Raw genomic sequence first — 26,412 nt, forward strand, 5'->3', positions numbered from 1 at the left:
TCCCACCCTTGCCAAAATGGGGCACAAAGGCTTATTTGTTGTATCCATCTCACCGATGATACATATCCTCACTATCGGGTCTTTATAATTTGGTACCTCATGAATTTAATTGAAAAGTTGCTATTTCCAATATTTTTCATATGAGGCCAGAGGGGAGGAGCCAAAAAAGTCAGTAATATATGCATATAACAGAAATGCAAAAAGCAGCTGCAGTTCTTATTCTTAGTGATGGTCCAAGTGAAGGTTACAATGATAGAAAGGTTAAGACTTCATATTTCGGAGGCTCAAGTTAATTGCCAACACTTGGATTTCATCACTCTGGAATTCCATTATTTTGATTGAAATTGGGGAGTCATCCATCCTAGAAAACTGTTAGAATGGATTATTAAATCCAAACCAATCCCATGTATGTTCTGCAGGTTACTGCTAAGACAAGATTAGCAAGATCTTGCATTTCTTTTGCTACATAAGCTATTTTCTCCTGGGCCAGGATATGCATGTCTCCTCCTGTGGCATACTGAGATCTGAATTTATCTATGGTGACAAAGAGTGGTGGACATGTGCTTGCAAATTCTTTTGCAATGCAGCTGTTTCAGGCGTGCTCATTAGTAAGTCTTTAAGCAAGGGAAGGCTAATTATCTCAGACAGGGAGGCGAAACTGCTTTTGTTGGTAAAGGATGTTTAGAGGGGATTTGGAAATTTATAATTTTCAGGTTTGTCTAATTCCAAAAGCCCTCATCCCATCTTCTACCTTCCTTCTTAGTGCCCAATGGATACACACTATTTTTTTTTTTAAGATTTTATTTATTTATTTGACAGACAGATCACAAGTAGGCAGAGAGGCAGGCAGAGAGAGAGGGGGAAGCAGACTCTCCGCCGAGCCCCAACTCGGGGCTCCATCCCAGGACCCTGAGATCATGACCCAAGCTGAAGGCAGAGGCTTAACCCACTCAGCCACCTAGGTGCCCCCGATACGTACTATCTTAACATTAGAAACTTAGTGAGACTCTTCATTCAACTTGTAATGTAATTCTGCAGTCCCCATAATTAGATTTTCTGTGTGGTCTTTAAAGCCTTGTCAGCCACAGAGCTATAAGAAATAAGAGATTCTTTTAAAGTCAACATGGAAACTCTGGCTTTCTGACTGTTTTGAAAGGAGATTCTAAAGCTCTAAGATTATCATTTTGTTTTTAAGATTTTATTATTTATTTGAGAGAGAGGGCAGGGTGAGGAACAAAGGGAAAAGCAGACTCACCGCTAAGCAGGGAGCTTGATGTGGGGCTCAATCCTGGGATGTCCTGGTATCATGACTTGAGCCAAAGGCAGGTGCTTACCTGACTGAGCCACCTATTGTTTTGTTTTTGTAAGTTCTCTAACATAGTCGCATTTGGCCTTCCTACCCTATGGGTCTTGAAATAAACAATGCTGCCCTAATGGTTAAGCGCAGTTGCTACTTCATCTCCCCATGGCTTGTCCTCAACTGCATTTTATTCTAAACTGTACATGAAAATATAAATAGTTGTGATCCCACTGTATGCCATGGGTCATTGCAAAATTATCGCATTTCTACCTGCGAAGAGGCCTTCATTGATTAACAGGGGGGACTATCCAGGAGAATGCGAAGCAACAGGGAAGACAGGGACTTTGCTGAAGGTAGATATTGGAGCAGGAGAACTACCCTGGGTTCACTGCTTCTGCCCTTCTAAGTATACAAGTGCCTCCTATTGGCCAGACCTGAGAGGCCAGTTGTCAAGGGAACCTGGGAAATGTAGTTCCTACAATACAGAGCATCGCTGTAGGAGAATAGGGAGGGGGTTTAGGGGCAAACAGGTGAATGCCTGGCACAACTGGGAATGTTCAAATGTTAAACAATGTTAGTCTTATGATGCGGGGAGATGGTGGGCAGGGAGGGATAGAGTGATTCTGAAACAAAGTGAGTTATCTTGAGTATATAATTAAGATTCTATGATTTTTTTCTTTACTATTAAAAGATATTTGTAAATTCTTATTTTGTAAACATAAGTATTTAGAAGACTTTGCTAATATTTTTTAAAATAAAAATTACTACTTTTTATTCTTTATACGTACAAAATGTGTAACTCTGCTACACTCCATATGTTAACAGCTACTTATGGTAATTTCTGATGTTGCTCTTTTGACATTCTTTTTTCTTATCTGATAATGGGACCATCTTTTTCTAGTCTGGTATAGTAGCTCAGTGCTTTCCTGCATGATGCCTTTCTAGCATTTTTTCTCACCCACCATCTCTTTCTTGACCACCAGCAATAAATGAGTTTGCTTTTCTTTGAACTATTGTAACATTTTCACCTCTTTTATAAACATCCTATGTGCCTTTCTACAGAATTTCATTACTTGATGTCAGGGGCTCTGTAATGTTTGTTTTTATATCTTTCACTGTACTTGATACATAGGAGTGTTTAGTATTATTTAATGAATTGTTGATTAGATCATAGAATTTTGGAGTGGGAATGGACTTTATAAAATCATTTAGTTCTGACTTTGACTTATCTTATGTCCTACTACTCATGGAAGGTTGTTAGATAAATTAGACCTAGTTATTAAGTATCTAGTTGTCTCAATATTAGATAAATTAGATATTAGTTCATTAAAATCCCTGCAAAATTGGCACTTTTATTAGTTCATGCTCTGTCAGTAATGTCATAATCAAGAGAAATAATGTAGACGGTACTTACCAACTATGCTTTCATGCAGTTTGCTTCTTGACTTCATTTAAGGAATAGGAAGCAGAGAGGGAAGAATGAATTTTAAAGTACTTACTATGTATCATTTTTCACTTCTTAGGCATGATTATTTCTAATTAAAACTTGCAATTTTTAAATAAATTTTTAAAAAAAGATTTTATGTATTTATTTAACAGAGAGACAGTGAGAGCAGGAACACAAGCAGGGGGAGTGGGAGAGGGAGAAGAAGGCTTCTCGCTGAGCAGTGAGCCCAATGTGGGGCTCGATCCCAGGTCCCTGGGATCATGACCTGAGCCAAAGGCAGACACTTAATGACTGAGCCCCCTAGGCACCCCTAAAACTTGCGATTTTTAAGGGACGCCTGGCAGGCTCAGTCGGTAGAGCATGTGACTCTTAATCTTGGGATCATGAATTCAAGCCCCACACTGAGCCTACTTAAAAAGAAAAAAACAACTTGTAGTTTCTCCTTATTTTTATAGGCTCGTGAAAGCATTTTTTTGTTTTTTTTTCTCTAGTGGATTCTCTAAAATTAGAAAACTGAGTGTCATTTGGTAAAGCTATAGTCCTTCTTTTCCAGTCTTCTAGAAAATTATGAATTCATGAATTCTTGTCTTATCAATATTAGAGAAACATATTTCTCTAAGACATTTAAATGTTTGGGTGCACGATCTCATTATCTTGGTGCCATATTTTAATATTGGTTCATGATCTCGGAATCTATTTTTAGCTGGCAAGCTATGAAAGCCAGATTGCCAAGCTGCGATCCGAGGTGGAAAAAGGAGAGGCATTGCGACAAAGTCTGGAATATGACCTGGCTGTTGCTAGAAAGGAAGCTGGTCTTGGGAGACGGGCTGCTGAAGAAAAGCTAGCTGAAGCACATAGGATCCAAGAAAAACTCTGTGGTAAGACTACTCTATTTTTTTCCCGTGTTTAGGGTTTTAACTTTATTGCATAGCTGTAACATTGCTCATTGTTGTGTGTGTTCACCACATAGGGGCAGAGGTGGGCCTTTGATGGACAGACTTCACCAGGTGTGTATAAAGTCTTCTAGCACTCATGTGAACATTCACCTTCTTCACATTCATTTTTGTATGTTGTGCATGTATGGGAAAAAGGAGTTCAAAATTCTCTTAATCATTTTATAGAGTAGTCGTTCTCTGAATAATCAATCAGCAGAATCACATGAGATTTAAAACAAAACAAAACAAAACCATTCACAGGCCCCCTGTCACATGTTTTCTGAATTAGAATTTCTAGCTTGAGACAGTCTATATGTTCAAGAAGGACTGCAGGTATTTTGTTGATTGGCTAGGTTTGGGAACCACGGGGTAAAAGAGTGGTGCCTAGCAAAGTGGAATCCTCAAAAGCTCTCTGTTATGTAGCATATGAGCACTTAAAAATCTTTTTATTTGAATATAATGTATGTGGGTACCTGGGTGGCTCAGTTGATTAAGCATCTGCCTTCCGCTCAGGTCATGATCCTGTGGTCCTGAGATCAAGTCCTAGGTCAGGCTCCCCGCTGAGCAGGGAGCCTGTTTCTCCCCCTGGCTGCCACTCCTTCTACTTGTTCTCTCTTTCTCTCTGTCAAATAAATGAATAAAATCTTAAAAAAGTAGAATATATGTAATGAAATGTGCCTAATATAAGTGTATAACTCATAAGAAGCACCCAGATCATGGAATGGAACATTTCTGGAAGTCTTTCCACATGGATAACTACTATTCTGATTTTTAATAGTGTGGATAAATTGTGCCTCTTTTTTGTACTTCATATTAAACAGAATCATATAATATGTACTCTTTTATGTCTGGCTTCTTTCCTTCGACATTGCATGTGTGAGTTCATCTATATCGTTGTATGAACTTTGTACTGATACTTAGTATTACACTGAATGACGTATCACATAAATTTATCAATTTCTGTTAATGGGCACTTGGGTAATATCCAGTTCTTGGTTATTAAGAATAATGTTGCTATGAACATTCCTTTTTTTAAAGTTTTTACTTTTAAGTAATCTGTATACCCAATGTAAAGCTCAAATTCACAACCCTGAGATCAAGAATTACATGCTTCACTGACAAGCCAGCCAGGCGCCCCGATGCTGCTGTGACCATTCCTGTATGCAGCAGGTTTTAATTAAGAGAATATCGAACATGAATTCAGAAGATTTAGATTTAGATCCTGGTTTTACCACTTACCCTAGGCTGCTTTAAGGATGAAGTGAAAAAAATGAAAGTTCTTTGTGGTTACATGGGATTAAATGAATGTTAACTTGGAATTATTGTAAGGTTCTGGGCCGAGCTGTGGCCAGCTGTCTTGGGTTATTTCCACTGGTCAAAAGTATTTTTGATTACCTCTGGCATTTAATAACCACAACACTACCTGGAACTTATAAAAATTGAAAGGCACTAAATATACAAGTTAATGACTTTGATTTAATTATGAGGAGGTTGAAGTCCAGGGAAGATGGGAAGTTATTTCCCAAAGTCAAATGATTTCAACAGACATTTTATAGAGGAAGAGAGAATAGCCATTAACGAGCTGAAAAATACTTAATCTCACTTGTCTTCAGAGAAACATAAATTAAAGCCACAGTGACTGTTTATTACATATGCATTAGGTGGTGCTAATTGGGAAGACTGTCAATACCAAATGTTGGTAAGGATGTAGAGCAACTAGAACTCTTCTACTTTGTAAGTGGGAGAGTAAATGGTTTAACTACTTTGTAAAAAAACCTAATTTCTTTTAAATAAATAGTTGGGAGACAACTTGTTAGATAGTCAAAATGTTTGTGAACTGGAAGCATCAGATACCTCTGGAATTAGGAATTGGAATAGCAGTAGTAGGTAAAATAAAGGAGGTTAAATGAAAAGCTCTTTGCTTTAGAGGCAGTTAGGTTCTTAGATCTCCTTCCCAAGAGCAGTGTACTCAGGGATTGCTCTCACTTTCTAGAGGGAGCTGGGAGTTGGGTGGCTTAATCTCTGGAGATGATACAATACAGAGTCTCCAGACTAGCAAAAACAGGACGATAGCATAGTCAATGCCGAATATTGAGAAACTATTCCTTCCAGTCTCCTTTTTCTATGGGTTTCTCCAAAAGCTAGCACCCAGATTTCTATACTCCATGTGGGAGCTTAAAAGACTCTTCTATAGATCATTGGACCAAACCAAGAGGAAAAACCTAATGATACCAAGGTTGGGAGTTTCCTAATAAATGGCCCAACCATATTCTCCAGTGCAGGACGACAGTTATCAAGCCCTATATCCTCACTTTCAGAATCTAGCGTTGGCTATATGAGTGTGTCACCTTTACAGTTACTTTAATTGAGAGAAGAGAACTAAGAATTACCAGATGCTTTCTCTCTAAAATGGAGAGAAAAAAATAATAATTTGGAAGAATCAAAAACTGCAGGGGAAAAGAAGATTTAACAAACAAGGAGCATTAATATCTACAGAGTTGAAAGAGAATATATTTTATCCATGAAGCAAGAATCATTTGCTATTAAAAAAAAAGGGACGCTCTTAGAAATTAAAAATATGAAATCAGGAATGAAAAATATCAATAGAAGCATTGGGAGATGAAAATGGAAGAAATATCCCAGCAATTAGAGTAAAAAAAGCAGAGGTAGAGAAACAGGAAGGAAAAGGCAAGAACATTTCAGGGTCAATTTGAATAATAGGTAATATTGAAATAAGAGATAAGAGACAAAACAGGGAGGGATAAATCCTCTATGAAATTACGTAGGAGGTCTTCTCAGAACTGAAGGTTACGAGTTGCCAGATTGAAAGGGCCCATTGAATATTCACCACCAGGACAAGAAATAGACCCACCTGAGGGCAAAGCATTATGCAGTTTCAGAAAAATAGAGACAAAGTGAAGATCTCCTAAAGCTTTTCAAAGAGAAAAGACACAAAAGAAAAATGGGCCATATGTAAATGAACAGGAATGAAATGGCTTTAAATTTCTTGCCTACAATCTGGGATGCTAGACCATGGAATAATGTCATGTCGAGAGAGCAGCTGAATTAGGGGAGACTTTTTTTTTTTTTTTTTAAAGATTTTATTTATTTATTTGAGAGAGAGAATAAGAGAGAGGTTATCAGGAGAAACAGACTCCCTGCTGAGCAGGGAGCCTGATGTGGGACTCCATCCCAGGATCCTGACCTGAGCTGAAGGCAGTTGCTTAACCAGCTGAGCCACCCAGGTGCCCCTAGGGGAGACTTTTTGTGCCTCTTATACCTTTGACGATTGAACCTTTTGAACTTAGATCTGTTTGAAACACAAACATTGTTTGTTTGTTTATTTTAGTTTCAGAGGAAGAGTCTAGTGAAGCATCAGTTGCACGTAACACCCAGTGCTCATCGCAAGTGCTCTCCTTGGTGTCTGTCATCCAGTTACCCCATCCCCCAGCTACCTCCCCTCTGCTGAACCTCAGTTTGTTTCCTAGACTTAAGAATGTCTTATGGTTTGTCTCCCTCTCTGATTTTGTCCTTTTTTATTTTTTCCTTCCTTCCCCATGTTCCTCTGTTCTGTTTCTTAAATTCCACCTGTGAGTGAGATAATATATTTGTCTTTCTCTGACTGACTTATTTCACTTAGCATAGTACCCTCTAGGTTGCAAATGGCAATATTTCATTCTTTTTGATGGCTGAGCAATATTCCATTGTGTGTATATATATATATATATATATATATATATATATATGTATGTATTATTATGTATACATATATACATGCGTATATGTATATATATATGCCACATCATCTTTATCCATCATCTGTTGATGGACATCTGAGCTCTTTGCGTAGTTTGGCTATTGTGAACATTGCTGCTATAGACATTGAGGTGCATGTGCCCCTTTGAATCACTATATTTGTGTCCTTTGGATAAATACCCAGTAGTGCAATTGCTGGGTCATAGGGTAGCTCTATTTTCAACTTTTTGAGGAACCTCCGTGCTGTTTTCCAGAGTTGCTGCACCAACTTGCATTCCCACCAACAGTGTAAGAGGGTTCCCCTTTCTCCTCATCCTCACCAACATCTGTTGTTTACTGACTTGTTAATTTTAGCCATTTTTGACTGGTGTGAGGTGGTATCACATTGTGGTTTTAATTTACTTTAATATAACTTAAAAATAATACTACGAACTGTGGCTTTTTAAAATTTTTTTCTATTTTGGTTTGTTTAACAAGTGTGTTTGTGTGTATTTCCTCATTTTATCTTCACAACAGCTTAAGTAGGAGACATTTTATTCCAACTAAAGGTTAGAGAGTCAGAGAGGTTTAGTCAGGTGGTAGGTGAGGGAGCCAGACCCATAAAGGGTTCCATTGCTTCTTTTCTAGATGTTGAGGTAGAGCAGCAGCTGTACTGAGTTGAGAGGTGTTAGTTAATGTCGGTGTAATACTAGGATGAGAGGTGAGTTGAGCCTAATCTCGGTGGACTCAATAGCTGGAGTTCTGAGGGCTGGACCAGTGGCTCCCAACCTCAGTTTTGTGATAGCCTCATGTGTAACTGTGTCACAACTAATTTCTTGCCAATAGCCAAATATCAAAATTTTTAATCTATTAAGTATTTTACAAAAGTAGTCCTATAGACCACAGTTTAAAAAAAAACACACAACATTTGATTTATTTTCTTGAATAGAAGAAATGTAGTAGAATTGCAGTTGGTCATAGAGGTGCACCCAAACATGGGTTTGGGAAGATATCCTACCATTTCATGCAAAATCACCTACGTCTGGAGGGGAAGAAGAGATTGGGAAATTAGAGAATGGCTTGTCGTGAGTTTTTCTGAGTTGACTGGTGTGAAGTGGTTAAATGTTTTGTTCAGAGATCACGCTGTAAATGGAATCAACTCCAGCGCCTAGGTGTTTGAATTCCTAGGGATTTAATTTGTGGTTATAGGCATACCTATTATTCTTTAATATTTTTAATAGCTCAGAACACAGAACTTCAAGGAAAGGCAAATGAGATGGAGAAAGCATTCCAGACTTCCCAGCTGAAGTGGAAAGAAGAATGCAGAAGATTTGAACATGATTTGGAGGAAAGAGACAATATAATTCAAAGTTGCAATCGAGAATATGATTTACTTATGAAAGAAAAAAGCAGACTAGAGAAAACTGTACAGGTAAATTATTATTTTTTAAAAGATTTATTTATATCAGAGAGAGAGTGAGAGAGAGCACATGGGCGTGCACATGAGCTGGGGGAGGGGCAGAGGGTGAGAGAATCTCAAGTGGACTCCCTGCTGAGTGTGGAGCTGGACGTGGGGCTCCATCCCAGGACCGACTGAGCCATCCACCAGGTAAATTATTTTTATGAAATAATTTTTTTAGATTCATTGAGATGTGTTACACATTATTTGAACTTATGCCTGGAAAGGAAAATATCTACCAGAAATCAAAGAAAATCTGATTTCTTCCTACCCACCCTCCTTCACTCCCTCTCTTCTTTCCTTTCAGGGGCATTTTTGTGGGTCTCTTTTGTAATATGCTTTAGCAATATATTAATATGTATGCTGTTTTCTTTGGTGAAAAAGAGGTTGATATCTCTGGTCAAACTAGAAGAACTCACTTATGTGAAAGTATCAGAAAATGAGAACCTCTTGTCCTTTAAGTTTAGCAGTATGAAAATTTGGAATTTTAGAAATGTGGGCATTCGATTTTGGTCTGAATATACAATAAATATTAAAAATTATATATCTGATATGGACTTCATTATCTATGTAGAGTACATTCTATATAGATAAGACATGAAAAATGTTTGATGACCCTTTACTGAAATTATTTGAGCTATTTACTTTACTATTTTTTGTTCTTTTTTTCTTTATCTTTCTAAAGTAAAAGTATGGTTTAACTTGAAGTTGCCAACCCCTTAAAAGATAGATTTTGAATTGCTTATATTTGTCATTTTTTCTGAAGCACCAGTTTAAATAAAAAAAAAAATGATAGAAACGCTTTTATTTACTGCTGGTGTATATGGGTTTTCAGAACTCTAGAGAAACGAATCTTTATTAGAGGTAAGTTTACACAAGCATTTCCTAAATGTGAAAGTTTCAGTACAATGTTCCATGGCATTGTCAGCAGATCTTCTGATTTCCTCCATTTCAGACACAGTTTGTCTCTTCCTTTAGTGTTATGCTCCCAGGTCCTTTAGTGTTAGTGCAAGGGTTTCCCCCATCTGAATGGGGGTAGTTTAGGTGGCTCCAGGTGCTCCAAGTTCCTGGGCGGCTGTGTATCACCTTCCCCATGTAAATGTCTAGAGCTACCGGAAGAGAAGCATAATGGCAGTGGCATTCCTTACAGTCAGTCAATCAGCCTGCACCTCAAGTTATAAAATCTTCCTGTGATCTGGCTGAGCTGCTTGATAAGAGAACTCTGCTTGATTTTATGCTACTGGCTTTGAGCTGATCTGCACGGACTAAGTAGGGGAAATAGGGTTCAATAGGGTTCAATAGGCGTTTTCCCTGAAGGGGGAAAAGCTCAACGCCTTTGTGAAGACTTTCCATTAGTGAAAGTTGTAAGGGTAATGTTCATAATGCAGATCCTAGCTACTGTTTATATGGACACTGAAGGCTTTCCCTCCTTCTCATATCAACCACATAGTCTTTCTCCTTGTGTCAATGGGAAATTAGTTTTAAATGGGGCTTCTTGCTTTAACCAAGTTAAATCTTATAAATGTAGTACAACTAGGAAAACCCAAGAAGAAAAGTCTTTTGTGAGTATTATCTGCAGAACAAGAAATTAGTCATAGCCCAAACCTTAAAAATTTTTTGATTTTTAAGATGTTTAACATTTTAGTGTTTCCTTATCCTGATTTGTTGCATGAAATACCTTTCTTACCACTTTTGGTCAATACAGTGTACTCTGTGAGTTTTATATGTAAATTACATATTTGTTCATAGGTAATTAGAACTTCCCATATTATCTACTTTACATAGAGATGTACATATAGATTACATATAATCTACATTTCAATGATCAAAATATATTATAGTTCTATTAATGATTTTAACATAAATATAATGAGTTTTAGCTATAGGTAAGGAGAACCCTTGGTACACTTGAATTGGGGATGAAGGAAGAAAGACGACTTTCATTGATCAAATAGTAAAGCAAGATTTTATTCGTATAAAGGAAGCATTGGAAAAACATCAGCAGGAGAAGAATGAGATGGAGTCTCATATCAGGGAGACAGCACTGGAGGAGTTTAGATTACAAGCAGAACAATGGGAAGCAGAAAGAAGAGAGTTACAATTTATAGTACAGGTATTTAAAAAATAATAATTTAGTTCCTTAAATATGTCTTTTAAATGCTTATGATATTAAATACTACATTAGTGCAATAATTGGCTTATGATATTAAATACTACATTAGTACACAGAAATGATTCCTAATCTTTGATCTGTCGAAGGCCATGTTTCATTTGGCGTTACATGACAATATGGGCAACTCTTATGAGCAGACTATCTGAATTAGAGTTGGGTGACTTCTGTTGCATAAATTATGTGATTTTTGAGACATATATACATTTGGTATTTTATTTTTCCAGTTTAAAATATGAGACTGTTCACAACCTTTAAATAGCATAAAGAAATAGAATGATTGGCTTTTAGATATTAAAGGATGCTTATAAATTAATATAGCATAGTGATTTTTCAACTCTTTTTTTTTTTTTAAGATTTTATTTATTTATTTGACAGAGAGAGATCACAAGTAGGCAGAGAGGCAGACAGAGAGAGGAGGAAGCAGGCTCCCCACTGAGCAGAGAGCCCGATGCGGGACTCGATCCCAGGACCCTGAGATCATGACCTGAGCCGAAGGCAGCGGCTTAACCCACTGAGCCACCCAGGCGCCCTTCAACTTTTTTTAAGAAGAGCAAATTTAAAAAAAGCTTTTTATTTAAATTGAATTAATGTATGACGTATTATTAGTTTCAGAGGTAGAGATCAGTGATTCATCAGTCTTATATAACACCCAGTGCTCATCACATCATGTGCCCTCCTTAATGTCAGTAACCCAGTTACCCCATCCCTCCACCCCTCCCCTCCAGCAACCTTCAGTTTATTTAGTATGATTAAGAGTCTCTTATGGTTTGTCTCCCTCTCTGCCTTCGTCTTGTTGTTTTTTTCTCCCTTAAGAAGAACAAATTCTTTTTTTATTTTAAAGATTATTTATTTATTTATTTGACAGAAAGAGAGAGAGAGAGAAAGAGAGCATAAGTAGGGGGAGCAGCAGGCAGAGGGAGAGAGAGAAGCAGGTTCCCTGCTGAGCAAGGAGCTCTATCCCCGGACCCCAGAGATCATGACCTGGGCAAAACCCAGCTGCTTAACGACTGAGCCACCCAGGCATCCCAAGAAGAGCAAATTCTTAATCGTGTTCTATTTACTCCTTTTCCCCATCACACAGAATCCCCAAGCCTTCAAATAGTCTGGTTGGAAAATAACTGATTATACCCAACCCCCATTGTAGATGAGCAGATGGAGATTTATGATTTACTCAGATCATAGTCTGAGTAATTAATGCGGGAAGAGACTACCAGTCACCAGATTCTCATTTTGGTGTATTGTGCATTTTTTTCAGGAGATTACATGTAAATTATTTTGAAAGAAAGAGAAGAGAAATTTAAACTGTTAATTCACTGACCAACTTAACTTAAAATTTAAAATAAATTTCCATAATTTCTTCTATTACTTATTTGGTGATAAGATATTTTCTCTGTATAAAACAACAAATTGAAATACAGTCTTTGTAGACTATAGGCACACCAAGGTACACATTCTTCACAGAATGAAGAATATCCATCTAAAATGAATTTTGGAGTAGTTTTATGTTAGAAACCACTCTGCAAGACAAAGGCAGCCCAAAACATGCAGAGAATAAGAGCCACCTTATTTCTTTAAGAGCGACAGTGGAAATATTGAATTAGTTATATATGTAAGTATTCAAAATACCAACAAATCCACAGCTTTGCTGAGGATACAAAATTGATTAAGATCCTTGGAGATCTTAAAACAGAGAGACATGTAAAGAGAGAAATTGGAATATAATAAAAGTTTGAACAGAATGCTATGGGGTCATGAAAGAGAAATTAAGTGCCTGGGAGATTGGGGAAATCATCACAGAATGGCTGACACTTGAACTGTTGTTGATAATTGTTTTAAAGTCTACCTGAAACAAACAAGTAAACATAAGTAAATGAAAATAACCTCTTCATTTCTGAACACTCAGAAATCTCCAGTGCCAATAGTCAGAAGCCCTAAACTTGTAAAATATGATTCAGAAACCTTTATATTTAAATGTGGGAGTGAAGTGATTTTAGATGCAGTTTCTTGGGCAATTCTATAAACCTTAGATGAAATGTATGTGACTTTATATTATGAAGTACTAAAGGAATAAAGTGTCAGTCTTTTTTTTTTTTTTTAAGATTTTATTTTATTTTTTTTTAAAGTTATCTCTACACCCAACATGGGGCTCGAACTCACAACCCTGGGATTGAGTCTTATGCTCCCCCGACCAAGCCAGCCCGGCACCCTGGTATCAGGCTTTAATTATTATTACTTTAATTATTATTACTCTGACCTTTTGTAAGATAATTTTTTAAAGTTTTTATTTAAATTCCAATTAGTTAACAAATAGTATAATATTAGTGTAAGATACATTTTATTGTATTGTATCACTGAAATGTTCAGAGCTCAGTCTCTCAATTTCCTGTCCTTTTAACATTAACAAAATAAAACTGTTTTTCCTTTTTAAAGCAAGTTTAAGAAACTATTTGTACTTTTTAGAAGTCTTATTTTAAATAAGTTGAGGGATAGATTGAAATTCTCTTCTCTGTTGGCTATTGATGGGTTTAGGTTTCCATCGTATAATTAGATGTTAGTATAGTATAGTGTTCTCTTTGTGTAACTCTCTAAGGGAATTCAGCTTTTAAAATACGTTTAAAAAAAAAAAAAACCTCCTAAGTGAAATCCCATCTTTAACAGACAAAGCAGGTGTAGTATTTCTTTCATCTGGGCTTTAGAATTCAGTCCCACTATTAAAAAAAAATCTTAATTTTATGCCATGTCTCTTTTCTTTCCTAGTAATTGAAAAGCTAAATAGAGGTGTACTTCTCTGGAATATTAATGGGAACTCTAGTGCATTTACCTCATTTTAAAAAAGTATTTCTCATTTTTTAAAAAATGCATGTCCTCTTCTGATAAACATAAAAACTCCATGTCTTCCTTTAACACTATTTGAAATTTCAAAACAAATCAAAGCCAATTTAATTTAAAAACAAAGTATTTATATTGATTTTAAAACACATATTCTTATTTTTATCTCTGCTTATTAAATTTTTAACTTAAAATGACTGTCTGTTATGTTTTTATTTATTTTTTCTTCATTCCTGCTCTAGCAATGGGAATTTTGAGGATGCTTACTTGCTTTTGTTTTTAAGACTTAATTCATTTATTTGACGCAGAGAGCATTAGCTTGGTGGGGGGCAGGGAGCAGAGGAAGAAGGAGAAGCAGTCTCCCCACTGAGCAGGGAGCCCCACATGGGGCTTGATTCCAGGACTCCAGGATCATGACCTGACCCGACCTGAGCTGAAGACAGATGCTTAACCAACTGAGTCATCCAGGCGCTCCTTCAACGTATAATTTATCAGTAGGATTGAGAGCATTTAGAAGATGTATATTTTTTCGTATTTGTTTCCCAAATTCTAGAACTCAACCAGGGAATAAAATGATCCTTTCCTCCTTCATCGACTAAATTCAGTTTAAGTGTCTAGTGATAAAGGGATGGCAGAGTCTTTAATGGCAAAACTCATGAGGAATGTAGACTGAAAATAACATACACTGAAGAGGAGGGAGAGTGGGGACGCAGTAAAGAAGGCATCAGGGCAGGCTTAGGCATTAGTAGGTCAGATGTTAGGGAGTGGAGGGCAAGGTGTGGAAGAATGACCCCATAGACACAGTTACGATCTAGGGACAGCTTGGAGGAAGCTCCACTGGGAAGGAAGTATTTCAGAAGTTTGCGTGAAATGGTCTAGAGCGGCAAGGAGCATTTCTTTGCAGTTACCTAGGAAACTGCCCACTTGTGCCCTGTGTAAGCGAGCGGCATAGACAGTGACTCAGGCGCTGGGTATACTGCCTTGTTTCCAATCAGGAAATAGCTTTATAGTCAGTTCATAAAATGACTATATATTTTGCTCACTGTAAAAAATGCCCTCATTTAGAGAAACTTGCAAAAGTGAAGGTCCTATGACTCCGCCTCGAATCCCACTCCTTATCTAAGGGGATATAAACATTTATCACTGTATTACATAAACGGAATCCTATTTCTTGGTGTGTCTGGTGTTCATCTTTTGACATCCTTGTATTATTCTTGTAGGATTTGCATGGTTTTCTGCCATATGGACGTTCCCAATATGTATTGAGGAATCCCTTATTGAAAGACATTTTATTTCCTTCAAAAATTTTTTGCTCTAATCGAGATTTGGGGTGCCTGTCTGGCTCAGTCATAGGGCATGTGATTCTTGGCCTTGGGGTTGTGGGTTCATGCCCCGTGTTGGGCATAGAGCTTACTTTATAAATTCTTAAAAAGATTTTATTTATTTATTTGAGAGAGAGAGAGAGAGCATGAGAGGGAGAGAGAGCAAGCACTAGCAGGGGGAAGTGCAGAGAGAGAGGGAGAAGCCGATTCCCTACTGAGCAGGAAACCTGATGCAGGGCTGTATCCTTGGACCCCAGGATCATAACCTGATCCAAAGGTAGACATTTAACCAACTGAACCACCCAAGCACCCCGAGCTTACTTTAAAAAAGAGAAACCACAACAACAAAAACCCCAAACAAAACGGAAGAAACGATTCACTAACATTCCTGGCCATATCTTTGAGCTGTAGGACAAGTGATTGAACTGTGTAAATGCCTAAACGTATCACTGCTTAATGTGCAAGCTTATGGATTCATCATTATTGGTACCGCACAAAGTTAGTACCATTTTACACTTTGTGGCTGCAAACACTATTTCTTTTTGTAGAACTGTGCTGGCTTGGGGGATTTCAGGAGATAAGCATGTATTAGGTTGGGGTGGTAACTAGCTAAATTGATATATTTTGTGAGGTAGGGAGGAGGACTACTTTAGCTCTGATAGGTTTCTAACCATACTTTTGTAATTCTTCAGACCTAAAAACTGTATTTTGGAGTCTGAGAAATGTTGTTTATGTGAGTACATATAAAAAATTATAGTTTGGGGGCTATGTTTCTGAAACCTGTGGACAGAAAGCAAGTTTATTTTCTAGTAGCGCAATGTGGTTTCCTGTGATGGTAAAAGTCAGTTCAAAGCCTCATTTTAAAATATTTTAAGTTCAACACCTCCCTCTAGTGGATAAAAGAAAAACTCCTTCAATTTCTATTGTCCTTACAATAATGATTGTGTTACACACCCACACACATCATATTTAACTTTTTCACTGTCAGGATCCCGGTAGCTTTTTGTTTTATTACAAAATAAATTCTGTGACAAAATTTCTAAACCTTTATTTTCAAGGAGAGAAGTTATTCTTGATATATAACTGCATGAACTATTTTATAACTCTTTTGGAATTTTCTTGTATGTTATTTATAAAGCACCCCAGTCTTGGATTGTGTTGATAAAACCATAAACTTAAAACGAATATTTCAACATACAAAAAATAGCAGGGGTTAATATAACCAGTACCCAGCATAACATACCATATCACTAAATACTAATATTTACCATCAAGATCATGTTTGTTGTATCTGTTTCAGAATTAAAAACAGACAAGCAATAAATTGTTACATTATTAAGACTGACTATTCTGAATTACTTCATTATCCCACCATCACCCTATTCACAAAAGATACCAGTATTCTGAAGTTAGTGTTTAGTATTCTGTCTGTATACGTTGACAGTGTATCCAATTATTTTGTTATTTTTTGTGTTTTAAAAATATACATAGATTATTGCAAGGTATGAATCTTTGTCCAGCTTGTTGTTCTCACTTGTGTTTTTGAGAATTATCCAAATTAATAAACTGGCTTTGTTTCATTCAATTTAACTTGATATGTAGCATTTTATCCTATGCATATCTGACAATTAATTTCCATTACTGCATGGATTGAGATTTAAATTCTTCCCAGCTTTTAATTATCACATACCATGCTTTCACAAATATCAAATATTTTTGTTTATGTGGGTATATAGTTTGTGTATATGCAATTACTTGGAGGAAAAATATATGCCAAGTTGTTCTCCCATGTGGTTGTGCCAATTCAAAAGAAGAGTTCCTCTTCCCTACAGTCTCTTGAATATTTGGTATTTTTCAGGTCTAGTTTCCTTTGCAATAGGAAGTGTGTGAAATTGTTTCTCATTCTTGCTTAAATTTCTTTCCCTGACATTGAGCATGTTATAGTTATTGGTCATTCATGTTTCTTCTTTTGTGAACTGCCAGTTTATAAGTTTTCTCTTTTTCCTTTTGGATTGTTTGTATATTTTTATTGATTTATAGGAGTTTTTAATCTATTTGGTTGCTAAACCTTGCCTCATTATATCCCCAGGATAAATGTGGAGACAATTATGTTGTATTTGATGCACAGTTCTAAATGTTAGTATAGTTGAATTTATTGGTCTTTTTCTTTATTAATAGTGTTTTTATGTCTTCAGTAACCTAAAGTCATAAAGAGAGTATGCATTTTTTCTATACATAGTATGGGAAGGTCTAATTTTATTTAATTTTTTCCAAAGAATAACCAAATGCCCCATATCAGTTATTCAACTGTCTGTTTTGTCACCACTCACTGATTTATAGTGTTGTTCTCTCATCTGTCAAGTTCCTTTCCATCTAGGGTTTGGTTTCTGAGTGCTGTGTTCTGTTTCACTTGTCTATTTATGAATCAGAGGTAGTCTTGGTATCTGCCAAGACAAGTTCCCCTCTCCATATTCTTTTTTTTTTCTTTTAACAGATTTTACTTATTTATTTGACAGAGACACAGTGACAGAGAGAACACAAGCAGGGAGAGTGGGAGAGGGAGAAGTAGACCTCCTGCTGAGCAGGCAGCCTGATGCGGCTCAATCCCAGGACCCTGGGATCATGACCCCAGCTGAAGGCAGCTGCCTAACGACTGAGCCATCTAGGCACACTTCCCAGTCCCCCCATCTTTTTAATATTTGTTTTTTAATGGGAGAGGAGAGTTATTCTTAACCTTTTAATCTTCCATATAAGTTTGGGTTTAGTTTGTAGTATTCCACCCAAACTTGGTGAAATTTTGATTGGAATTGGGTTGGATTTTAAGGTCAGTTTGGCATAAAGTTGACATCCTTAATTTCTTCTGTTTTCCATCCTTTTATATTTTTGTTCTGTTTCCTGAGAGATTTCTTCAATTTCATGTTGTAACTTTTCTACTGAATTTTCATTTCTTCTTTTGGGTTATTAACTTTCCCGTGCTCTTGCTTGTTCTTGGACTATACTTTCCTTATAGTAGGCTCTTTCTTGTCACATAGTTACACATGTTTTTTCCTTGAGATGAAAACTTTAAAGATTTTTTTCCCTTAGCAACTTCCAAATATACAATACAGTATTTATTGTTAACTAAAGTCGCCAGCTTGTACTTAACATCCCAGAACTTACTATCTTATAGCTTTTGACTACCTTCACTTATTTCTCCCATTCCCCGCCCTCCAGCTCTGGCAGTCACCAGTCTGATCTCTGTTTCTGTGAGTTTGGTTCCTTTCGATTCCACGTGTCAGTGAGATTACACAGTTTTTACCTTTTCCTCTCTGATTTATTTTGCTTAGCTTAATGCCCTCAGGATGCATCAGTGTTGTCACAGATGGCAGGATTTCCTTCCTTTTTATGGCCTAATAATATTCCTCTATGTATATGTGTGTGTGGGTGTGTAATATTTTGTTTATCCATTCATCTGTTAATGGACACTTAGGTTGTCATATCTTGGCTATTGTATTGAGAATACTGATTTTCAAGGCTATTAGGAGCTGGTGGAAAGGGGCATGGATTTGGAGCAAGCTAAAATGCTACAAAGCTCACCATTCTTACAGAGATTCAGCTGATTTTCTTGAATAAGTGCTTATTGATAAGATTATTGCAAGCCTATGGTTAATTTCCAGTCATAAAAATGATTTCGGCTTCTTTTTTTTTTTTTTTTTCTTTGCCAGTGTTCTTGCTACTTTTATGGAGGGAAGAATTTTTGGCAGTCCTTACTTTGCCATTCTGAAATTGCTTCTGTTCTCTGAAGATATTTTGAAGGTTTATTCTCTCTCTCTCTTTTTTTTTTTTTTTTAATATTTTATTTTTTTATTTGACAGAGAGTGCGCATGAGTGGAAGGGACAGAGGGAGAGGGAGGGAAAATCCCAACCAGACCCTGCACCAAGCCTGGAGCCCAACATGGGGCTGATCCCAGGAACCCAAGACCACAACCCCAGCTGAAACCAAGAGTTAGATGCACAGCCAACTGTGCCACCCAGGTGTCCCTTAGAATGGAAAACTTATTTTATTTTTAAAAATTTTTTATTTATTTGTTTATTTGACAGAGAGAGAAATCACAAGTAGGCAGAGAGGCAGAGAGAGAGAGAGAGGGAAGCAGGCTCCCTGCTGAGCAGAGAGGCCGATGTGGGGCTCCATCCCAGGACCTGAGCTGAAAGCAGTGGCTTAACCCACTGAGCCACCCAGGTGCCCCTAGAATGGAAAAATTTTGATAACATATCAAACTGATAAATCTTGATGCTAAATTGACAAGGTTACAGAGCCTACTTCTCCCTCTGCTGCTCCCCCTGCTTGTGCTCTCTCCCTCTATCTGCAAATAATTAAAATCTTTTTTAAAAATTAAAATAAATTATATGCCCTCTTGACTGCCACATCATCTCTAACTTTCTATCATCCACACAAAGTACTATGTATATTTTTAAATGAATAAACAGTAATTTACAAGAGTTCATGGATAGTCAGCTACATAGTGGTAATCTCACGAGTGAGGGGGTATGGAGAGAAGGAATTACATGAGGTTTTGTTCTTCATCCTTTGACTGTGGACGGTACTGTCCACTGCTGTCCAAATTAGAGTCTTTTATAGAGAATTGTATTTGGTGCTTGGGACATTCTCAGATCTACTGATGATACCTTTTGAATGGCTGGCAGTACTTGAAACCATTTTGGATCCGTATGTGCTTGTCTGTCCCGGAATAAGATTGTGCTGGTGAAGGAAGGTAAGAAGGGAGCTTGTCTCAGAGACCTAAGTGGGAACGATGAATGTAAACACTGACCTGTGGAAAATACATGGATATGCGTGTTAACTTCCTGTTTGAACTTTCATAACGTTCAACTCTGATTTCTGAGTTTAGTTGGAAAAGATTGAGAGATTTCAGTAGAACACTGCCTGATGATATCTTCCTTCCAATAATACAGCAAAGATTTGAAAACTTGAAAACTGAAAGAAATGAAACACAGCCATCTAGTGGATGCAACTCGAAGAACTATAACCATAGTTAAAGTACCAAGAGCTCACATAAAAACCTCTTAAGGGCCATTATCAGGCATTCAAGCTAATCACTTCTCCTCACACAAAGGAGCAATGTACATCTGTATTACAAAATATTTAAAAATGTTAACGAGCAGGGAAAACATTATAAATGGCATTTGGACTACAGCACTATGTAAATACCCTCAGAGGTCAATTGAACTAGCATAACGTTATAGTATGTTTTATACATTTTGAACCGTAACATGTGTTAACCAGAGCTCTAAAATTGTAAAACTCCCATAATTCTTTTTTTTAAATTTTATTTTTAAGTAATCTTTGCATTCAGCCTGGGCCTCAAACTCATGATCCTGAGATTAAGAGTTGATGCTGTACCAACTGAACCAGCCAGACGCCCCCAAATTATAAAACTCCAGTCGTGCTTTTTTGAATATGTGTATATTCTGAAACATTGCTGGAATATCTAGATCTCTTTTGCCTATGAGAGAAAGTGTCTATAAGATCCTTGAACAACATGGGTTTGAACTGTATAAATCCGTGGATTTTTTTCAATGAATATGTAGGAAGGCTTTTTAGAGATTTTGGACAATCTGAAAAAAGTTGGAGATGAACTGTGTAGCCTAGAAATACTGAAAAAATTTAAGAAAAAGTTAAGTATTATAAGAATACAATACATAATACATATAAACATAGAAAATACGGGTTAATTGACTGTGTTATCAGTAAGGCTTCCTATCAACAGTAGGCTATTGGTAGCCAAGTTTTTGGGGAGCCAAAAGTTATTTACAGATTTTTTTGACTGCTCACGAGTGGGTGTCCCTAATCCTCATATTGTTCAAGAGTTAACTGTATAAATTAACCTATTTTTGTGGTTGAAGCACAGGTTTACTCACTGTCTTCTGTGAAATATGTTTTTGTCATTGTTGGCTTATAAACTGTATTGATGCAGAAACGAATTACTTTCTAGGAGCAAGATAATGCCGTACAAAATATGCACAAGAAGGTAGAAAAATTAGAAACTGAGCACATGGACTGCTCTGATCTTCTGCGACGTCAAACAAGTGAACTCGAATTTAGCACTCAACGAGAAGAACGTCTTAGAAAAGAATTTGAGGTATATTTTCTCATTCTTTTAAAACCTATATGTGTTTTCCAGTTAGTAATTTAAAAAGTCAGAAAAAGTTTTACTCTATTATCAAATATAAAACTTTTTTTTTCAGCATTTATTTGTATTGAATATCTGGCTTCTTTGAAAACTTTGTATTTGAGTAAATTATATTTTGCCCCTAATTTTTAAAATCTATCCATTTTTAACAGTTAATTCCCATGGAATATTTGGAAAGTTTGAAGGTAATTGTTTATATGATAAGATTGAGGAAGCAACTCAGGAAAGGATTTTGTACACATAATATTAAATTCTCATTTTGTAGATAGGATCATATACTAGATGCATGGTTTTGTGGAATACATTTCAGGTGAGACTTTAGATGGAAAAGAAGCATCAAGTTACAAATGAAAGTTATGATTTTGATGAGAGAATGATATAATCACTTTAATTTTGAGAGAAATCTGTTTGTTAATTCTTTTTTAAACTTTCCTTTTGTTTATGGGAAATTTAAGTATTTCAATAGGTAAAGAAGTTTTGTCTTAGACATAATTTATAATTGTAATTAGGTAAATAAACATTTATAAGGAGAATTCAGTGATAAAATCCAGAGCTAATCCAGTTAAATTCACTGCTGTCATTTAACATTGTTCTGGAAGCCAGAGAAGTATATGATGGCAGAGCAGCAATAAGAAGTACAGTTGTTGGAAAGAAGGAGGCATGACTCTTATTTTTGAAAGATGCACTTATACTGTGAATAGTCAAGAAAATCAACTTTAGAATTATTGACACTGGTAAGAACATTCAGTAAGGAGGCCAGGAAGAAAAGAAAAGTAACAATTTTATTTACATTCTTATATTCCAGCAATAGTCAGAGAATAAAACATGTAAAAAATTTTCTTCACCACTGTGACAAGAATAGGAATATAATTAACTACAGACACATTAAAAAGTTACCAGATTTAACTGAGAGTCTTCAAAGAAAATGGTGAGACATTTTGGAGACACTCAGCACTAAAAAGATATGAATCCTTCCTAGATTATATTATGGGTTAAAATATTTCCAATAAAAAACTCAGTGGAATTATTTTGGGAATAAAGATTCAGATATTCATGTGAAAGACTAAAGAGCTACTACACAAGGGTCTCTCATACCTTTTTAGAAAGATTTTATTTGGGGCACCTAGATGGCTCAGTTGTTCAGTGTCTGCCTTCGGCTCAGCTCATGATCCCAGGGTCCTGGGATGGAGTCACATGTCGGGCTCCCTGCTCAGCGGGAAGCCTGCTTCTCCCTCTCCCACTCCCCCTGCTTGTGTTCTCTCTCTCGCTCTCCCTCTATGTCAAATAAATAAAATCTTAAAAAATATTTTATTTATTTGAGGGAGAGAGAGAGCGAGAGAGCGAGTGCGAGCATCTGAGAATGGGGAGGGGCAGAGGGAGAGGCAGAGAATCTCAAGCAGAGTCTGCTCTTAGCATAACTCCAATGTTGGTCTCCATCCCACAACCCTGAGATCATGACCAGAGCTGAAACCAAGAGTTTGACACTTAACCAACTGGGCTACCCAGGCGTCCCTAGAATATTTTAAGAGAAATGAGCAGAGACTTACTATATCAGAGATCAATAACTATTATAAAGCCTTAGTAATATATCAGTGGTGCTTTTTTCCTTGTATGCAACAGAAACCAACTTTGGCTAACTTCAGTGGGAATTACTGGAGGAATATGGGAATCACATTTGCGAGTAGGATGAAAGTTGGGGAATTAGGCTCAGAAATGAATCCCAGAGCATCCCCAGATGTCTTGGGAATGGGAATGATGGAGGAAGTTAGGGTGAATTGATATCAGTAATTTTAATTTTATTTGTTTACCAGTAACAGTTGGTATCATTCTTTTTGTCACTTTAGGATTCAAATCCCAAAGAGAAAATATTCAATTGAAAGAGGTAGTTTGCCCCAAATAAATCTCTCTCAATTCTGCTAAAATTAAAGCCCCCCCAAAAGAAATTTTTTCTTTTTTTGAAAAATTAATCTTTTATTTTTTTATTAACATATAATATATTATTAGCCCCAGGGGTACAGGTCTGTGAATCGCCAGGTTTACACACTTCACAGCATTCACCATAGCACATACCCTCCCCAATGTCCATAACCCCACCTTTCTTTCCCTCCCCCCCAACCCCCAATTTGTTTTGTGAGATTAAGAGTCTCTTATAGTTTGTCTCCCTCCCGATCCCATCTTGTTTCATTTATTCTTTTCCTATCCCCAAACACCCCACATTGCCTCTCTAGTTCCTCAAATCAGGGAGATCACATGATAATTGTCTTTCTCTGATTGATTTATTTTGCTCAGCATAATACCCTCTAGTTCCATCCACATCATTGCAAATGGCAAGATTTCATTTCATTTTTTTTTTTTAAAGATTTTATTTATTTATTTGACAGAGAGAAATCACAAGTAGTCGGAGAGGCAGGCAGAGAGAGAGAGAAGGAAGCAGGCTCCCTGCTGAGCAGAGAGCCCGATGCGGGACTCGATCCCAGGACCCTGAGACCATGACCTGAGCCGAAGGCAGCGGCTTAACCCACTGAGCCACCCAGGCGCCCCGCAAGATTTCATTTCAAAAGAAATTTTTATAAAGAAAATTCAGTTTCTGGTACCAAAAGAAGGGGAAAAGACATTGTTGAGTGGCCAAAAAGTACAGTAAGTCTAAGACCAGATTTTTAATGGTACAGATTGAAAGGCCAGTAGTAGACTTGTAGAATATATATAAAATCTAGTATATGAAGATACCACTTTAAATTAATGAGGATAGGAAAGATTATTCAATCATCTTGAAACATGGATAACTATTTAACTATTTGGTTAACAATTTAACTAAAATAAAATTAGATTCCCAGCTTACATCATATTGTAAAATAAGTTCCAGTTGGATTAAAAAGAGTAAAAATATTAAAAGCTGACAAAGAAGAAAAAAACTTGTGTTTTTTGCTCTCTGAGTCTAGTATGACTTATTATTAATCATAAAAGCAGAGGAGCAAAATCAACAGATTTTTGCTGAATTATTCTCTTGTGTAATTTTTTTCCTCAGGGCTTTCGCTGTTCTTTCTCTCTGGCTTTTATTATTCAAGTGTCAGATCAACTGGATTGATGCTTTGACTAGGAGAAATTAAAGTCATATATATGTAAATTCTCCACTTAAAATAAGACAAACACATGAGAAAAATATTTACAGCAAAATGTAGATCTATCTCTGTCTCTACATCTCTTTATCCAAATTCCCCCCACTATTTGGTAAGAAAAAGGAGAAAACCTTTATGAAAAAAAATCTACCAAGGACTTTAAAGAAGATGTGAAAGATGTTCAGATGAATAGCAAACATATGAAAAATGCTTGCCATCAGAAAGGCTGTAACAGTCATGATACCAAGACTAAAGAAAAGGTAACACCCAGTGTCAGTGAGGGAGCCGTTAAAAGTTCCTGGGTCTTGCTGCTGAGAGGGCAAATGGATAAAGCCTTCCAGGAGCTGTGTTTGGCAAATTTATGTGGTCTTCATCAGAAAATCATCACACCCTTTGAGGATATGAGAGCTCAGTTTTAGCTGATCTTGTGTTTCTGAGTGTGATTTATTTATGAATAAAGTATTAGAGTAGATATAATTTGGCCAAATATAGAATTTTAGGTTTAAAGTCATTTTCTCTTAATATGTGAAGGCCTTACCTTCCTCATTCCCCAGCTCTTCTGTTGCTGTTGAGAGGCCTAATGTTATTCTGGTTTGTGTTTCTTTGATGGTGATCTTCCTCCCTCATTCTTGTCATCTCTGTAAGTTTTCTTGGTCCTCTGTTCTTTTCAAACTTTTTTTTAATGGAAAGTTTTAAACAAACATATTTAAAAAAGTGAACAGAATAGTATAATGAACCTAATGTATCCATCACCAGCTTTAACAATGATCTATATATGGCCAGTATTTTATCATTTATATCCCCACTCACTTTCCCCTCTCCCATATTATAGTGAAATGAATCCCAGTCACAGTATTTTACTGTAAATATTTATTACAATTTTAAAAAAATGAGGGATCTTTATTTAGAGTCACATTTTCAATATTAAAACTAAATTAACAGGAACATCACTTAATATAATCAAATATCCAGGCCTTATTCAAATTTCAGATTGTTCCACAATTTGATATAAATGGTGTAAATGTGTGTAAATGCAGTTTGAGTCAGAATTCCAGTTACACATTAGAATTGGTTGATATTTTTTTCTTTCTTTTTTAAAGAAGATTTTATTTATTTATTTGAGAGAGAGAGATTACGTGCGTGAGCAGGGAGAGGGACAGAGGAGAAGGGAGAGAGAGAAAGAGAGCACACTCCATACTGAGCTAAGAGCCCTACACGGGACTCGATCTCATGATCCTGAGATCATGACACCAAGATCACCACCGGAGCTGAAACCAAGAGTCTGTTGCTCAAACTACTGAGCCACCCAGGCACTCTGGTTGATATGTCTCTTAAATCTCTTTTAATGTACAGATTCTTTGTCTATAGCTCTCTTTTTTCCTTATATTTGTGAGGACACCAAATTATTTGTGCCATAGAGTTCCCACTGACTCTGCAATTGCAGGACATCAAATATAAATAATGTTTCTTTGTATAGATCTTTTTAAATTCATGGTGACCATTTTAGTTAGGAAATGCATGCCCTTCATTTGGAGGAATTCTTTTTTTTTTTTTTTTAAAGATTTTATTTATTTGACAGAGAGAAATCACAAGTAGATGGAGAGGCAGGCAGAGAGAGAGAGAGGGAAGCAGGCTCCCTGCTGAGCAGAGAGCCCGATGCGTGACTTGATCCCAGGACCCTGAGATCATAACCTGAGCCGAAGGCTGCAGCTTAACCCACTAAGCCACCCAGGCGCCCCCATTTGGAGGAATTCTTTTGTGTTATTCTCTTGTGTAATTATTTTCCTCAGGGCTTTCATTGTTATTTCTCTCTGGCTTTTATTATTCAAGTATCAGATCAACTGGATTGATGGTTTCCTTCTTTTGCCTTTCTGTTGTCGTTCTCTTATTCTTTTTGTTGTGGCTTCT

At 36.6% G+C, this 26,412-nt stretch overlaps 1 protein-coding gene across 1 annotated transcript in view; it reads left to right on the plus strand.

Annotated features, from left to right (window-relative positions):
- Positions 1-26,412, plus strand: part of CCDC171 (coiled-coil domain containing 171) — a 299,006-nt gene that overhangs the window by 26,659 nt on the left and 245,935 nt on the right. The window contains 4 exon segments of the mRNA XM_013063104.2: positions 3,451-3,625; positions 8,659-8,849; positions 10,858-10,989; positions 21,191-21,337. Coding sequence (XP_012918558.2) covers positions 3,451-3,625; positions 8,659-8,849; positions 10,858-10,989; positions 21,191-21,337 — 645 coding nt within the window.

Source organism: Mustela putorius, unplaced genomic scaffold (assembly GCF_011764305.1).
Source record: "Mustela putorius furo isolate JIRA1106 unplaced genomic scaffold, ASM1176430v1.1 tig00000421_pilon_pilon_pilon, whole genome shotgun sequence".
NCBI classification, from domain to species: Eukaryota; Metazoa; Chordata; class Mammalia; order Carnivora; family Mustelidae; genus Mustela; species Mustela putorius.